The following is an 18,107-nucleotide window of genomic DNA, read 5'->3' as shown; positions in this document are numbered from 1 at the left end:
TTCAGAGATACATCTGTTTCGAAACATGTTTAATTTAGGCATCCTGAAGTTCTAATAAATATAGTTATGTATTGTTTATATTTTTATTTGCAGCTAATAAATTACCTTTGATTAACTTGCAGCAAATTAATTTTTGAGTCTTAGTATAAGCAAACATTGGGTTTTTAGCAATTAAACTTTAATAACGTGTATTTGTGCTCTTAGATTTAATTTTTTTATGAAGAATGAATTGAAGAAATCTTATTAAATGTTTAAATTTATAGAAACTCTCTATTTTAAGGACATTCATTTATTTATTAAGGTAACTATGAAAAGCATTGTCTTGAATAGATGTCATTTTTATGCAACTGATAAAGATAATGATAAAGATAGTAAATGTGTAACCAATTTAACCGTTTAAAATATATTTTGTGGTGTAAGCAGTGCTATAGTTGGATGATATGCCTTAAAATATTTAGTTTTATCTGTAAAAATAAGGCAAATGTATTGTTAATGGATTCAAACCACTTTTTCTTTGCCCTCCCCCCCCCCCCTCTCCCAACCTAATGGTGAGTTCTCCTCAGTATTTTTTTCCTCAACTACAGCGCATTTTGTAAGACTTTATTTTGCTTCAGACATTATATTGTTCAATTTTTTCTTCAATTAATGGAGCTTTCAAATGTTTTTTGTCTATTTTTAGAGCAGTTGCATAAAAAATCAGATTATCTAGCTGAATAAATAATTTTATGATAATTTTCAGGAATAATTCCATGAGTTGTTTGTGTTATATTTCATTTGTATAATTTAATTAATTCCTAAACAGGTTATTATCAACCCTTGCTTTTTTCTTGCCCAATTTAAGGAATTGCACAACCATATCAAGATTGGCAATACCTGTTGAAACATACGGCTCTGAGGGACCGGCTATATCTCTAAAACCCATTTCCTGCACCCCTATCAGTGAGGGATTTACTATGTTGCAATTGTGTGAGATCCCAAAAATACGCGTAGAAAATATTTCATGTTTATCTCTAATTGCTGCAAAAATGCATTACGGTTAGCCCCAAACCTTTAAATTAACAGGAATTGCATTGCAGCTAAGAAATATTAATCACAACCAGCAGCTCCAAAAACTTTTTTTTTTTTTTGTATTTGACTCTAGTTACAACTATTTTATCACAAATGTAGCTTACTAAAACTACTTTTGCTACAGTTTAAAAAAAGTAGTTGTAATAGGTATTTCACCTATCGCAGATATGCTGCTAGCTGATAAAAAGTTAACGTATGGGATCCATTGATGTTCCCATCAATTTTTTCTGAGGGTATACTCCCAGTAATCCATTACGCACAATTTGTCTACGTGATCATATACGTGGTATGTCATAATATGAAAATTTCTGAAGCTTGAGGGCAAAGGCGGATCAAGTGAAATGGGGCCCCTAAGCGGTAAAATTTTGCCCCCCCCCCCCCCACAATTCAGTAAAAAATGTCGCTTCTCCCCATTTTATTTCGTAAATAATTTTTACTCTTTTCAAAACTGAAACAGATTGTTCGCCAGATGCATTCGTCAATGGAATTTGTTGAAAAAATGTTCAACAACGTTTCTCCATGTCCGGAAATGTACAAGACATTCCTTTAGCTGCTTGATAAATGTCATGACAAGCGAGCCCTAATGTGTCTGGATTTTCTGGTGTTGTTTTAAAGGTATCCTTGTTTTCTCGGAGAAACATAATGAAACGATCAAATTCATATTCCAAAATTCCCCTTCCAAATTCTAAATTTACTAACTTTTCTATTTTATATCGAATTTACAAATTCACACTGCATATTTTAGCACATACAATAGTGGTCAGAATTATAAGCACACACAGAAAATCATACAGTAAAAAAAAATATTTCTGAAATAATTCAGTGAAATTTATACAAAAAATGCTTTTTATGCTCGAAATCATTATGGAATGCAGAACATTTGAAAATACAAAGTAAAAAAAATTCTTGGACAAATCCTCAAAATATTGCCTAAGTACAGGCATTTTAATCATGGTGTAACATACAGGGCTTTCTCACACGCTTAGTGTTTTTAGTGTTGTGTTTCAAAGTGAACTTGTATTACAAATACAAATGTGACGACCAGCAACAGGCTCTGGGCCCAGCTAGACTGGTCCTAGTCAATTTACAATCCCCAGTGAAGATCAATGGCTCTCTTAAAACTATCTACTCCCTTGCTCATCACCACCTCTTCCGGTAAACTGTTCCAAGGTTCCACCACCCTGCTAAAATAATAATTTTTCCTAACATCCGTGTTAGCCTGAGATTTAAATAGCTTAAAACAATGACCCCCTTGTCCTGTTTTCAGTGCTAAACTTCAGCCCCGTAACATCTTTCATTTTAATAAATTTAAACAACTGAATCATGTCCCCTCGGTCTCTTCTTTGCTCAAGACTATACATTTTTAGCCTTCTAAGCCTGAAATCGTAGTCTAAATGAGAAAGTCCATTTATTAGCCTTGTAGCTCGCCTTTGAACCCTTTCCAATACATTAATGTCTTTCTTAAGATAAGGAGACCAAAACTGAACAGCATACTCCAAATGAGGTCTTACCAAACTTCTATATAAGGGCAGAAGAACTTCTTTAGATTTGTTTGAAATAGATCTATTGATAAACCCAAGCATCTTATTGGCCTTGTATCTAGCAATGCTGCATTGTTGGCTAAACTTTAAATCCTGACTTATTAAGACCCCCAGATCAGTAACTTTTTCTGCCTGACTAATGACTGAACCTTGCAAATAATAACTTGTACACTTATTTCCATGTCCTAAATGTAGCACTTGACATTTCCCAACATTAACAGCCATACCCCATTTATCAGCCCACTCCGTAATATGATCTAGATCCTCTTGCAGCTGTTTTGCTTGTTCTTCATTTTCTACAGTCCCCATAACTTTGACATCATCAGCAAAACAATTCATGTTCCCAGAAATATTTTTGTGAATATCGTTCATAAAAACAATGTACAAAACAGGCCCTAACACTGATCCTTGAGGAACCCCGCTTAAAACCTCACTCCAATTAGAATAATTTCCCCTTACAACTACCCTTTGTTTCCTTCCGGTCAGCCAGTTTTTTACCCAAATGAAAGTTTAGATCATCGTAATTCAAAACAGTGACGAAACAAACTTGGGGGGACCCCAAACCAGGCCTCATGAGCCTATTGGTATGACAGTCCATGGCTGTAAAAAAAAAAAAAAACTTTCGTTTAGTTGATAATATCTAAAACCAATGAACTTTTGTTTTAGATTCATGTCAAACTTCGTTGCCCTGCTCATCGTGGGGCCTCACGCGGCCGTGTAGTCCGCTTACCGTTAGACTCCCCACTGCTTGAGTCTCTATGTCTAAAAAATGTTTGAGAGTGTGTGGCATATATGAAGTATAACCCTATTGGAATACCACTGGTGGGGTCATGCAATTGTTGATTTTTTTATTTTTTATATTTCCTTATCTGTTATTGATCAAGATTGTTTTAATAATAGTGAGATGTAATAATAGGTAAATGTATATCAGTACTGTATAAATGTGGATCTCCTAAAACAATCATCACAGCTTTTTGAGGAAAAGTATAGATTGACATAAATAAATATTCAATATTTTTAATTCTCCTCATAGAAGTGTTTTACAGTGAGAACATCTTCTCTGAAATGACTCTTTTCTCGGATGACTTTTTATTCAGAAGCTCACACTTCTTTGCATTGAAAAAGGTGTTCTTTGTAGCACTAAAACATGTGTCTGCAGTAATTTGCAATTTTTGTGCTTCAAAACATTGGTTATTTGATTGTTTTAATGCTCTCTCTATCTCTTTTCTTGTATTCATATGTATATTTTGTTCTTTCAGAGTCCTGATGCCAAGCAGAAAATGAAGAATGAAAACGACTTTCTGCAAGATGTAAGTTTTACCTTGTTTCTTTTTTCCTTCTAAAGTCATTTGACTCTCACCTGTCACTTCCTGCTCAAGAACAATGAGTAGTTTCACAATGCATTCTTTAAGTAAGTGCCTTCATATTATGTCACAGGAAGCCGTTTTGTAGATTATCATACATGCATCATTGCCTAGTAACTTTATTTTCGTTTCTTACGCCACGATTATCTACTTAGCAAAATACCAGAGCCAGTGTTTACTTTGAAAGGAAGCATGTATTTTGAAATATCCTTTTAGCTTTCTTAATTGGCAATTGATCATTTTTATCTTATTCCCTATCCAAAACAGTATTGAAATTTGAACAATATTTTACTGTATTATGAAAATCTGAGGCTGACATTTCGTAGCAGCCAATAATCAACATTTAAAATGTCAAGCAAAGATTGAAACAGATCAAATGCTATAGATTGTCATAGATTGAAATAATACTGGAGTAACATCAGGGGTGGATATAAGAGGAGGTTCATGGGGGGGGGGGGGGGGTTCATGACCCCCCCCCCCCATACTGTCAACAGTTTTCCATCCACTCCATGTTGGGTTCAAATAGTTTATTAATAAAGTGTAAACAATATGGGCAATCTTTTCAGTTCATTAATTATTTTCAAAAGTTAGTGTTTGAAATATTACCTTCTCTCATTGCTTATGAAATTAATTAGTAACCTTTGTGCCCTATTTAGTGCTTTTTTCCGTCCATTTTGATGCTATTTATTGACACCCAAGTTGTTTTAGAAATTTTTCAGTGTGTTTCCTTACACCCTGTAAACTAAAGGATAAATGAAAACACCCTATATTTTTCCCATGATGTAAATGTAGGTACAGAATGCACTTTACGCGATTAGTTTAGAGGAATAAGGAATTCTATGCCAATAGTATATGTGGTACATAGGACGTATGTGATCTGCTAAAGCCTCCATATGTAGTCTAAAACTATTTAAAAAGAGAAATGATACAAAATGTTAAATTATGCGCTGAATTTACGTAAAATAATACAAATAAAAATTTCATTAGCATCACAATTTAATCTTCCAAAATCTTTACTAATATTATAAAGAGAGAGGGCGGATTTTTGTGTGTTTATATGTTCGAAGTAATCTCCGGAACCACTGCACCTATTTGAAAAATTCTTTCACTACATGAAAGGGGCTTTCTTCCTGAGTAACATAGGCTATAATTCGGAAAAATCCGATATATAGTTCTTTTTTTATTCCAATTTAGTCCCAAAATTTCACGTAAATTGCCTATTATTGGCTATTAAAGGGGTGAAAAATTACTTGCACATATTAATACTTTATATCGTTGAAAAAGGTAGAATTTTCCGCTTTCTAAGCAAATTGTTTCAATGCTCTAACTTCATTACGACGGGAGCAATTTGCATTTTAATCTCGAACTTTTTTAGGCTTAGCTGAAATTTTGGCAATACTTTCTTCATTAAATCTATCAATAAAAAGTGAAGGAATTGTCCCAGAGTTTTCTTTTTGACACCGTTGGAAAAAGCGACATTTTTTACTCCAGAAATATATCGACCTTTTTTCGAAAATGTAACCTTCTATCTCCAAAGGAAAAAAAGTTACAAGCCGTTAAAAATAAAGTTTGAATTAATCTAATCTCCATTAAAATTACTGATGTTTTGTTTCGCATTGCCATGGTTACATCTTTTAGCTTTGCTTCATTTTAATATCTTAAAGGTCCACAAACTTGGCCCCACGGAACTTAAGCAATGGGGAAATGTTTTCGCCAATTCTGCATATTTTACGATCTACGTTATGATAATTCCCGCAGACAATGTAGAAATTGCGGGAAGAGTTTGAAAACTAAGAGTCTTGGCAATTTTCCCAATTGTCGCCAAATTTGTGGACACCAAAGACCAAGGGCCAAAGTTCTTCGGTCATGGCCTTGCTGATAGTGGCAAAAGCAAACAATGGGGTTGTTTCCTTCAGTCAAAAGAAGTACTTTTAGTCACTGAAATTTTTTTTTAACAGAACGGTTCAAACACTTGATAGTTTATCGAATTTTTTTAACTTTTCAATTTACAAAGTTTGAACAGAACAACGTCTGTCGGGTCCTCTAGTAAATAAATAAAACAAGAAGAATGAAAGCATGAGTTTTTATTTGTGCCGGAGTACAGTATTTATGAAGTAAAGGGGACCTGAACTGCCCATCAAAAATACCTCAGAAAGTGAAATTCATAAGCTAATGTTTTTAGTAACCTTCTACATGTCTAGTAAAACTATTTGAAACTAGTGACTTTGCATTTGTAGACCTGCTGGAGAGGAAAATGTAAGATCATTCAACTTTAAAAAGCAACTTTTTGCTGTGTCATCTTCAAACAATGGTGATGCCCACACAGTTGTTTTTAAACATGCAAAACTCTCAGAATCTCAGAACAGTTTAGTTTGAAAATTTATCACTGGAGATAGGAGTTAATTTCCATTTATCTCATGTTTCCTTTTACTCATATTGAAGATATTGTTTTCCAAAAAGAGAATAAAAAGATTCATGTTTTAGTTAGAGTTAAATTTAGTTGAACATTTAGTTATAAAAGTGTCATATGCTGTTTAGTGCTTCAGTTGTCTTGACCATATTTTAATTTTTTCCAAATGTTTAGTAATTAATTTAATTCAATATTGTAAAGTCATTTTTCTGTTTTCTTTCCTTTTTTTCTCCTAAGTACAGTAGAAGACCGTTATAACGCCGACCTATATAACGCAATTCTCTATAAACCGTACTACTTTTCAGAAGTCAACAATAGGTTTTGAAGTTAAGAAACTAACTCTGTTTTGTCTTGCAAACATTAAAAATTGTTAGGCAAATTAAATTTTAAAACAGTTTTTAATCTTTCTATTTTAATTAAAAGTTTTAAAATGAAAATTAGTGTTCACAATAAAAAGAAAATATCAGATGGCTCTTGAAAATGTAGCTGTTATGCAAACCATGAAGCTAAAAGAAGTGCAGGATAATTCACTTTCTTCTGATTGTGAAACATATTTATTTGTGAATGACTAATTGTAATATTGGTGCTTTAATACTCATTGCAGATAAAACTCATTCTGAAGTGCTAATATATAGATGTATTCTGAATATTAGTTTCAGAATTTGTGAAATGATCTATATAATGCAAAAACCTGTATAACGCAAAAGCTCTGGTCCTAAGGTGTGCGTTATAACAGTCTTCTACTGTATTGTCTTTTACTAGTTAGTTACTAAACTAAATTGGCTTTGCATGAAGAATTTCTTCCTTTTAAGCAATATTTTCTTTTCTTTCTCAATGCTGCCAAAAAGCAGTTGGTAGACAATGTCATATTATTTCTGTAAACTTTTATTTGTCCCTTTAAAATTACATCTCAATGTGGTGGACTCAAAATTTACATGTTTCTGATTTGTATGAATTAGGTGTTGAAGAAGCCTGGTCCCTATTCTCTGGTAGTGCTGCCTCCTGGTGGTGGATACTGGCTGGATGGAACTCAGCACAGCACTCTTCTGGACCCCCAGGGCAATGCTGTGCTACCTGGGTTCGACTTCCAACAGAAGATTGAAAGGGATGAAACGGCCTTACTGTACAGAACATATTTCTTCGCAAAGGTTTGCAAGTTGTGAATCATAATCTTATTTGTGAATCTGCTCGGTATTTGTAAAATGCAAGGATTTGTTTTTCAAGGTCTGAACTATAAAAATCCAATCTTGCTGTATTCATATGTGTTACACAATGTCCCTAATGTTCCTCTGTATCATGGCAGGTTGCAGTTGTCGGCTCTGAGCGCTCAGTGATAATGTAAACTTACCTTGAGCTATATAATCTCGCATGAAATATGAATTGCATGTTGTATGCAGTCATTTGATTTTTGCATCCTGTTTTGTACAATGCAGCAAACGTTCATCAACAAATATGTGTTCAGAAAAATTTCCATAAGAAATATCTATATATATATGGTGTCAAAATTTTGAAAACCGAAGAAGAGACATTCATTGTCTGAGTTTGGTATACATTATAAGGTAAACATTTGCTTTACTTAACTTGTTTTATATTGTTATTTATATGAGCATCACAGTCTGGAATTATCTCCTTCTGATTTCTACTTTTTTGCTTATATGAAAATCTGGTTTGGAAGACAAAAGCTTTGCTCAGACAAGCACAAAGAATTGGCTGTATGACCAGCTGGCTGTCTTCTATGATGAGGTCAGGAAAGTTGGTACCACATTCTTTCATTTTCACTGTAGTTTTCTGTTCATGACCAGTCAGACTTTGAAAAAAAAAAGCTCTCATATTTCCATATCATTCTCGTTTATTGAAATTTTGTTTATAAACCTGGAGCTTTTAAACCATCTGTTTCCCGTCAGCTTCTCTCTGTCACAACCAACTCTTTCTGTATGATATTATAGAGTGAATTTAAGCAATTTCTTGTTTAATGTTTCGAATTATTATGGTGCTTTTTAAATCCTGTGTCAGTAGTGTTTTACAATTGAACTTGAAATAGTCTTTTTGCTGTCTTATCTTAAAAGTTCCTTCAAAGGGCTCGTGAACTATTTTATGCTTAAAACGGATCACTTATTCAATTCAAAAATCTCCATTTTTACAAAAATTATTTAAGATGTCCATCTATTACTCATTTCAATTTTTTTCCTTTTTATGCATTAAACTTTATGTACTTTGCAAATTTTGTTGGTCAAAAGATGATTGCAACCTTATATTAAAATTTCTACTTCTGTATGTGGAAAATTTAAATGTTACTTTCTGTTATGGCTTAATGTCATTATAGAACTTCATTTTATGCAAAGCAAATAGATTTAAAAAAAAAAAAAAAAAAAAATGAAACTCTTAATAAAAAAAAAAAAAATGGTGCTGAAAAAATGTACTGAGCATTCATTTTTTCCCTCCTTGATAAAAAGTATAGCATAGATATGTGTATATTTTAATTGAAGCGTCAAATATGAAGATATTATAATATTTTTGAATGCATGGTGACTTAAAGCACTTTATAAGAGACACTTTTATGTACTTAATAAAAAAGTGCTTTCATTTTGTTCATACTATGTTTCTCCCTCTCTCTCTCTCTTTTTTTTATTTGAATTAATGCAAAATGATATTTGGCTGAAATTTTTTGAATAGCATGTACAGTCAACTGTTAGTAATTCAAACTTAAAGTAAACAGTCTAAATTATTGCCTGAAATTCCTTTAAAAAAAGATAGAAAAAAAAAGTTACTTACAAAGTGCAAAAAATTGTTCTGATTAAATAGTATTAAATTAAAGTATTCAACCATAACCACATTAGCAGATTTATTTTATTTTATTTTTTTTTTAAATCTGCTTTCCCTTAATTAGCATGTCTTCTCAACTCTTGTTTACTGAGAATTATATTAGATTTGAAGCATTTTATTACATAAATATGCTATGTATACAATTCGGTAGCACACACATTAGTGACAGCAGTTTCTATTATGAGTCACTTAGAACATAAGGTAAACATTTGCTTTACTTAACTTGTTTTATAAAATCTTCATCAATCAGTTCATTCATTGGTTTGTGATTCAAAAAATCAACTGGGATATTCAAGCATTTTCAGCTACCTGTAAGGTTGTAGTGGCTGCTTCGCATCATGATCTTAAAAATTTCTGCAATGAAAGAGTAATTTCCTGAAGCCCAGAAATGCATGTCCTTTACTTCAACAGTGTTGTTTTTCTTTATTTACATCTGGTTTTTGTATTATTTCCTAAAAGTTGTCTTTAAGAGTTGTAAAGTTGGTTGCATTTCTTTAAACAGAATCATGCCCCCCCCCCCAAAAAAAAAAAAAAAACTAGAAAATTTTTGATTATAAAATACAAATCCGAATGAAGACTGAGGGAGTGGATAAAAATTTGAGGAGATATAGAAAGCATGTGCTCCAATTATTCATTAATTTAAACTACCCATGTTTGAATGGGAAAATGCACTACTCTCTGGGCCTAGTTTCTAAATTTTGTGTGAAATATATTCATAACTTAAATTACGAGGGTCATCCGGAAAGTAAAGGACATTTTGTGCTGGCGGCTGGGTGTGTTTCCCTACCACTGCTGCCGCCTGATTATTGACCTTGGCATTGCTTTGCTTCATTCTGACCTTAGCCGCGATGATCCCCACACGCAGTGTTTCGATTAATTAGTCAAGTTCAGAATTCATCATTTCATCACACAAAATTAAAGTGTTCCTAAATTCACATGAGTTAATTGTTCAAGATGGATATTATTTATACTGGTAAGTGCTTTTTTTCCCTGATTTAATTAATCTATCTGGTAATTAAACAATCTTAAAAAAATTTTGAATCGCTCGTTTAAAACCTTTCAAGTGATGGTAATGATTTTACTTGTTTGTACCTGGCCCAAATTTTCTGTATATAATAGCTGCACTTTCCCCATTAATAATAAGGCGTATTATAGTCAGCACACTAGTACAGCATATTTTTTTCTCTAGAGTACTTTTTTTCGAGTAGGGATTTCTTTGAAGAAATATTGAAGCACCCAAAGCTTTGGGTAAAAAAAAAATGTTGTACTCGAGTGTGCTGACTATAATATGTCTTATTATTAATAGGAAAGCTGTAGCTACTGTGTACAGAAAATTTAGCCCGGGTACAAATGGGTACAAGTAATTGCCATCACTTGAAAGTTTTGAAACAGGCAAAAAAAACTCTTCGTTCATCTTTAAAAATTTTTTAAATATTGTTTAACTATCATGTTTTGGTTTATTGTTTGCATTTTCCCAATACTAAAGTTCAGAATTTTGAACATGACTTTTGTCCACCTAGCTTGTACTAATCGAAACACTGTGCCACGGCCAATTATTGCTTAGCTGTGCGACTTTAAAATGTCAATTATAATTAATGATCCTGTCAAATGTGAGGTTCCTCAAGTGTGAGGTTCGTAGTGTCATAAGATTTTTTAATGCAAGAGGACTAATAGAAATTTACAGACAAATCACTGAGGTTACTTTCACCCAGTGTAGTTCACTTATTCCCCCAAGTTGAAAGACTTTTTGGGTATAAAGCGCTATGGCAGTGATGAACTTAAAAGAAGCTGTTAATGATTGGTTCAACAGCTTGGTGGCAACTGTGTATGCAGAACCCATAGAAAAACTTGTAAACTGTGACAAGTGCTTAAATTTAAATGGTGACTACCTAGAAAATTAGCTAAAGTATCAATTAGTAAGTATACAAAGATTTACTTTTTTGTATCGGATATTAATGTTTTTATACAAAATCGTTCTTTACTGTCCGGATGACCTTCGTCGTTAGAAAGTATTTATAAATACTGAATCGTAATAAAAATGTTTGCAAAAATATTAAGCATCTTTTTGTTTGACAAATATGTATTGGTTTTTGTTTCAGGAACATTTCAACTTTCTCTCAATGGATGAGAGCTCTGGTCCACTGGTAATGTCTTTGAGGGTGGACCCTTTACCTTCTCCTAGTCAAGAACAGGTCAGGGTTCTCATCAGGTAATTTATTTGAGATTTTCAGCCATATTTTTGTTTTCCTTCACTGATCTATAGATTTTTGCTTCTTAAGTTAAAAAAACTATCACCCCACTTATTTTTGAAAAAGCTTTAACACATTAAGCAGTCTTACAAGTCATGTGGACAATTCCATAAAAATGCCAGTTTTTGCAAAAATGTATATAATTTTTACTTTCTTCTATATCTAATATATAGAAGAAAGTATTGGATTCGTGCAAATTTTCGAATTTCAAATTTTGACTGATTTGAACGTTTTGAGGTGTTCCGAGTCCATTTTGACCATTTTCGGAAAATGTCTGTCCGTGTGTGTGTGTGTGTATGTATGTGTGTGTCCGTGTGTGTGTCACGTCTGTGTGTGTGTCACGTCTGTGTGTGACCAGTTTTTTGTGGCTGCTCTACAGCAAAAACTACCGCGTGAAATCGAACGAAATTTGGTACACATATGTGACCCTATGTGAACTTGTGCCCATTGGTTTTTGGCGTGAATTCCTTCAAGGGAGATGGAGCAATGGGACGTTTTTCGAGTTATGCAGGCTTGCTATTCCCCAGGAAGTAACTGGCGGAATCCAACAAAATTTGGTCCATATGTTGCCCCTAACAGGAACAGGTGCTTATTCAATTTTGGTGTCAATAGCTCAAACTGGGGTTGAGCTATAGAACGTTTTTTGTCGTCAATTGTGACTGCTGTATCTCAAGAAATAATGAACGGAATGAAAGAAAAATTTATCGGCAAGTACCCCTTAGTGGGTATAAGAGCTGATTTTATTTTGGTGTCAACAGCTAAAAAGGGGGGTAGCGCGATCGCCCATTCTTTTTTTCCATTGTGAGCGCCCTATCTCAAGAAGTAATGCTACATTCTGGTTGAAATTTGGAATATATGTGAATCCATATGTAAACAGGCTTCGGTTCAATTTTGACGCCAATCGCTCCAAGAGGTGTTGATTTTCTTGTTTTTTTGCAAATAAAAATAGCTTTATTAATGCAACAATAAGAAAGATAAATCGTAATAGATTGTCGTCTGCGTATTTCTCGTGATTTTAATTGTATGGAAATGATCGGAAATATTATCTCAATGATTTAAAACTTTTAACTGTTGCCATCTTGTGTTTGTTAACAAATAAAATATTTGTAATTAATTCAAGCAAGGCTTTTAAAATAACTTTCAATTTTCGTTCTTTGCTTTGCTTTTGTAATAATTCAGACATTGGGATGGTCGTCAAGTTTTTGCATGTGTAATTTTGTTTTTGTTGGGAATATTGCTTCTTCGTCAAGCATGGGGAGGAATCAGAAAAAAAAGAAAAATATAGAAGAAAGTTTCGTGATGGCCACAACATACTAGTTTTATATATATACTTATTTTGTTGGAATGGTTTTATTAATTATTTTACTCATCATTTTTATTCAGTAACTTTATATGAGCTAAGTGCATTAGTTTTTTTATGTTATTTAAAATATGATCCTTTTTATTGCAAGAAATCGATTTAGAAAATTCTCATCATTCTGTCACAACACAAACGTTAATTATTTAAATCCATTGCTTGTAAATTATTCAGATTAACAGTTTTATATTGTTAATTATGTATCTTAGAAAGTGGTCATTAGTTAAAAGAATGTATTTATACATGACTCACAGAAATTTAATTTTGTGCTAAGAAGTCCAAAAGCTTGGTTGGCAAAAATGTCATTCAGTCACAAAGCAAAAAAAGGCATAATTGAAAAATAAAATAATAGAAATTATTTCTGGTGTTTTGTTTTTTCTATTTTAATTGTTAACAAATCAGAGAAAAAAAATCATCTTTAATAAAAAAAATAATTTTGTTGCAATCATGTTGCGATCACTTAACCTTTTGTTTTTCAATAAAAATGTCAATCTGACACATATAAAATTGCACGTTTATACTTGATCTTATACTATGAAAGTTTCAACAAGTTAGCGATGGATGCAGTTTGTCATAGGCGGCTGGTGCCCAAACAAATGGGGGGTCAAGGGGGGTGCAGAGGCGGCAGGTTTAGATGGCGACACACCCTTTACCTTTTTTTCTTCAAAAATTAGGCAATTGAATTTTTACGTCATTACTAATGAATTGACCTTCTTCCCAAAATTCGAGAAACTGACTCAAAAAGTGGAATTAGATGGCCGCAGAAGATTTCCTCCTACAATATCAAAATTTCATTTTAATTTTTACGAAACAATAACATGAAAAAAGCAAAAACAAGCACTTAATAAGTCAGTTGTTTCTTTCAACACGTGAACAGATCATCACAATCATTTCTCATTCGACACTTAGTTTTAAATTTAGAAGAGTGGAGGGGCAAAGTCCCTTTGCTGTTGAAAGTGAGAGGGCATTTGCCCCCCTTGCCCCCTCGTACGAGCCGCCTATGCAGTTTGTTGAGTGAGATTTATAATTATAAAAGTGAAAAGTTTTATAATAGTTATCTATAAATGTTCTTTTCTGGCTATATACTATACAATACTGTACAACTTAATCGCCTTATTATTATTATTATTATTCTTTTAAAATTAACTTTGTGAAACATCGTTGCATTTTAGAAAACAAGATTCGTGATTTTTGGACAAATACATATTTTAGTCAAGTTTTGAGAAAGTGAAAAAAGTTAGATGTTGAAGAAAAGTGCAATAAAAACCTAAGTAACAAAAATATTGCTTATACATGTTTATGATTAAAATGATCCCTATTTTCAATACGTCAAGATGTGATCTCCAGTATAAAAATCATACAAGTGAAGCCTAAAGGAAAAAAAGCTTTGAAAGAATTGCTTTCCCAAAGCTACTTGGTGATTGTCAGAAGAATGATAGGTTACTGACAAAGACATTCTTGTCAAAAAATCCAATTGCAAACCGCTAAATGTAATTTGAAAACTTTGATAAATGAAAGGCGTTTTCTGGATTGAGCTCGAAATAAGGGAAATTTTATACTAAAGAGTAACTTTGTTCTATCAGAATGTTTTACATGTTAGAACTGTTTAGTTTGGAAATATTTTCTTTTGCCTGCAATCTTAAAATAGTGACATATTTGAAAGCTGAATAGCTCAATAATTTTATTTTCATCCTGAGCCTCAAGATATTTGTATTGTTAAAAAGACTCCTATCAATCCTGAAACACAAGTGTATAGTGTTTTTGAAAATTTGTAATATAGTACCAGGGTTTGTATGGGATATGGAAAAAAAATAAACGAATTTCAGACCTGGAAAAGTCATGGAAAATTAATATTTTTGTTAAAAGTTTTGTTAAAAGAACATTAACTAAAGTCATGAAAAATGTCCTGAGTAAACAGAAAGTAACAGTTGCTAAAAGAGCATTGTGTTATTTAACAGTGTTACATATAAAAGCTATTAAAACTAGAAAATTGAACTATCCCAAAGATAAATCTGATTTTTGAAATCCCATTGCATCCACTTTTGTTGCAGCCACCTGTTATTTTTTGCAATGTAAAATCACATTGCAAAAAATGAAGGGTGGCTGCTACCAGAAGTGGATGCAATGGGATTTCAAAAATCAGAATCTGCTTGCATATATGTCACTAATTTTAAACTTACCATTATTTTCAATACTTCTTATATTTTATATTCTGCAGTAGCAAATTTGAACATTCTTGATTTTGCCACTCCCACTCAAAAACTGTATTTCAATTGCATCCAAATGCCTTTCAATCACTCCTAAGAACTTTATTATTAAATTTATCAAGGTTGCATCATTTTCAACACTTATTATATAACGATTAACGAACAAATACCTTTGTGCTGAAAATTAAAATAGTCAGTAATCCAACATTATGAAGCACAAAAATTGCAAATGATTGCAGACACGTATTTCGGTGTTACAAGGAACACCTTTTTCAATGCAAAGAAGTGTGAACTTCTGGATGAAAAGTCATCCGAGAAAAGCAACACGATGGATATTCTATAGTAGCAAACTTGCGCGTTCTTGATTTCGCCAATCCCACTCAAAAGATGCTCATTTCCAAAATTTGTTAAGTTTGATAATTAATAGTACTATTCTCTTTGTGTGACAAGGTCATGAAATTTTTTTATGAAGTCATGAAAAAGGACTTGAAATAGTCATGGAACGTTTTCATTCGAATCGAGTATGAACCCTGTAGTACTATCATTTACTCTCTCCCTTTATTTTCCTAATTTCATTAATTACTCAGCTGATTGGATTTCAGCAAATGAGTCCTATTCTATACACAGCTTGTAGTTTTTAACTTTATTATGAAAGGTTTATTTATAAGAGGGTAATGCTTTTTTTGCTAGGAAAACATGTAAAATGAATGTAAAAGAAATTGTTTAAATGCTGAGTTTCTGTTATCACAATCTTTTCCAGAACCAAAGATGGACTTTTACATGATGTATTCCTTGTAGATCCGATGACAGCTCATACTCTTAATCCTGCACAAATTGCCAAGGTGAGTTGTCTCGAGTGGTATTTTATGTCTTAGTCGTTAGAGTCGGGAAGTGTTTCGATGAGCTTCACATGACCCCATGCGTGTAATTTTTTCATGCCAAAAGAGTATTTTGTAACGAAATCAAATAACTACATGGAACAAGTTACTGCAATTTATAAGTTCTTTGTATTAAGAAATTAAAGATCTTTATGTATTGAGGAAAGGGTTCAAAGGAGGGTGGGTAACTAGACTAGTAAGGGGACTTTCAGATTTAGACTATGATAACAGACACAATAGGCTTAATATGTATAGCCTGGAGCAAAGGAGAGTCAGAGGGGATATGATTCAGTTGTTTAAATTTATCGAAATGAATGATGTTAATGGATTAAATTTTTGCACCGAAAGCAGGACGAGGGGTCATCGTTTTAAGCTATTCAAATCTCGGGCTAACCTGGAAATCAGGAAAAACTACTACTTTAGTAGGGTTGTGGGCACTTGGAACAGCTTACCGGAAGAGGCGGTAATGATCAAGGGGGTGGACAGCTTTAAGAGGGCCATTGATCTTCATTGGGGACTAATAAATTGACTAGGACCAGCCTAGCTGGGCCCAGAGCCTGTTGCTGGTCGTCACATTTGTATTATGCTTCCTTCTATTTGTATTTAGTAACGTTATTTGCAGAGCTGCGGAGTCGCAGGGTTGCCACGCACCGGGAAAACCGGGAAAACCTGGAATTGTCAGGGAAAATGAAAATCGCTGAAAATCAGGGAAATGTCAGGGAAAATGAAAAATTGCATATTTCCGATCGTTCTTGGCGCGGCCTGCGGTCTATGACGTCAAAAAAAAAAACTTTCTGCCTTGTTTTTTTCGCCGCCATTCCCTTCCCATTCGTCGTTTTGTCATTCCCCTCTTTCTTCTTCCCCCTGCAGTTATTTTTATCAACAACTCTGCCATTGGCACGTGCTCCATAGCAGTCGGCGTGCACCATAGCAGTCAGCGGCGGACATGCGCAGAAGGTACTTCTTTTCTTCCTCGTTTGAGCGGGCTCTGTTTAAGCGCTGCTTGTTAACGTCAGCAGTTCTGAAGTTATGAAGCACAGCACGTTGTTTTGTCTGGGAGTGCCGACTGAAGTTTTTAATGAGCTGCAATAATCTTTTCATATTTTATATTATTTCTTTAAATTAATTAATGAAATCGTATTATTCTAAACAATTTTGCTCTGTAAATTTAGTTCATTAGACAATTTTAAACTTAGAAAGTTTCTTTTTTACAGAAGTATCGCTAATCTTTTAGTATTTTGGTAGTGATCTTTTAAGACTTCCAATGCGCTTCTTTCTTTCAAAATAAAAGTAATCCGATTTAAAAAAAAATCTGCACATCAGAGAAGTTTCTGATCAATGCTCAAACTTTATGACAGGCTGCCCACAGGAGTGATTATGGCGCAAGTTGCGCCATCAATTTTTTTTTTGGGGGGGGGGGATTTTTTAATTATTTATTTTACTTTATTTTTATTCAAATTATTTACTCATATTATTTTACTTTATTATTTTCATCTGTGTGTGTGTATTTTATTGGAGAGCGAGCACACTTTTTTTTCAAAACAATAATAATTAAAAATAAATAAATAGGTTAAAAAAATAAAAAAAGAGGGTTCAAAATAAAAAAAACGCCAAGGCGTTCAGAAATATGGGGGGGGGAGCACCCCTGTTTTATGAGCAACAAACAGGGGAAATATGTGAAGCTAAAAGGTGCATGATTTTTTTACAGGCCAGTTTAAAAGCGCTTTGAGTTCAATGGATTGGAGGGGTAGAAAGCAATAATTGAAAAAGTTTAGGTTTCATAAGTTTTAGTTCAGATTATTTTAGCAATTAACTTTATTTTTGTGATACAGATGTCACAATTGCTAATTCTGCAGTTCTTTCACTTGATGTAAGGCAGTGGCTCCTCGCTATTGAAAATTAGATATGCCACATTTACATTAATTGTTTATTACAGTAATTTGCTTCACTTGTGTTAGTACATTAGGGTAGTTCAAAAATACACTTTAAAAAAAAAGGTTTCTCCTAGAAAACAGGACACCACTCAAAGTTTTTAGACTTGTGGATAGTAAAATACTGGAGGAATTTTAACTTCCTATTCGAACTGAAAGAGGGTGCTCGACCCCCTCCCTCAAACTTCATAAGTATGAGGAAGGGGTTAAAAAAATTCATTGAACTGAAAAAACAATGTTACATACTATAATCTACACGAGTTATATGCATGTAGTGCA

The 18,107-nt window shown here is 33.2% G+C and overlaps 1 protein-coding gene across 1 annotated transcript in view; it reads left to right on the top strand.

The window, feature by feature from the left end:
* Positions 1–18,107, top strand: part of LOC129226202 (rap1 GTPase-activating protein 1-like) — a 102,457-nt gene that overhangs the window by 42,461 nt on the left and 41,889 nt on the right. Inside the window, exons 4-7 of the mRNA XM_054860801.1 lie at positions 3,869–3,919; positions 7,343–7,531; positions 11,306–11,415; positions 15,780–15,861. Coding sequence (XP_054716776.1) covers positions 3,869–3,919; positions 7,343–7,531; positions 11,306–11,415; positions 15,780–15,861 — 432 coding nt within the window. The remainder of the gene's footprint in view (positions 1–3,868; positions 3,920–7,342; positions 7,532–11,305; positions 11,416–15,779; positions 15,862–18,107) is intronic.

This window comes from Uloborus diversus, chromosome 7 (genome assembly GCF_026930045.1).
Source record: "Uloborus diversus isolate 005 chromosome 7, Udiv.v.3.1, whole genome shotgun sequence".
Classification (NCBI taxonomy): Eukaryota; Metazoa; Arthropoda; class Arachnida; order Araneae; family Uloboridae; genus Uloborus; species Uloborus diversus.
Note: the sequence above shows the minus strand (reverse complement) of the source record. Positions and strands in the feature narration are given on the sequence as shown.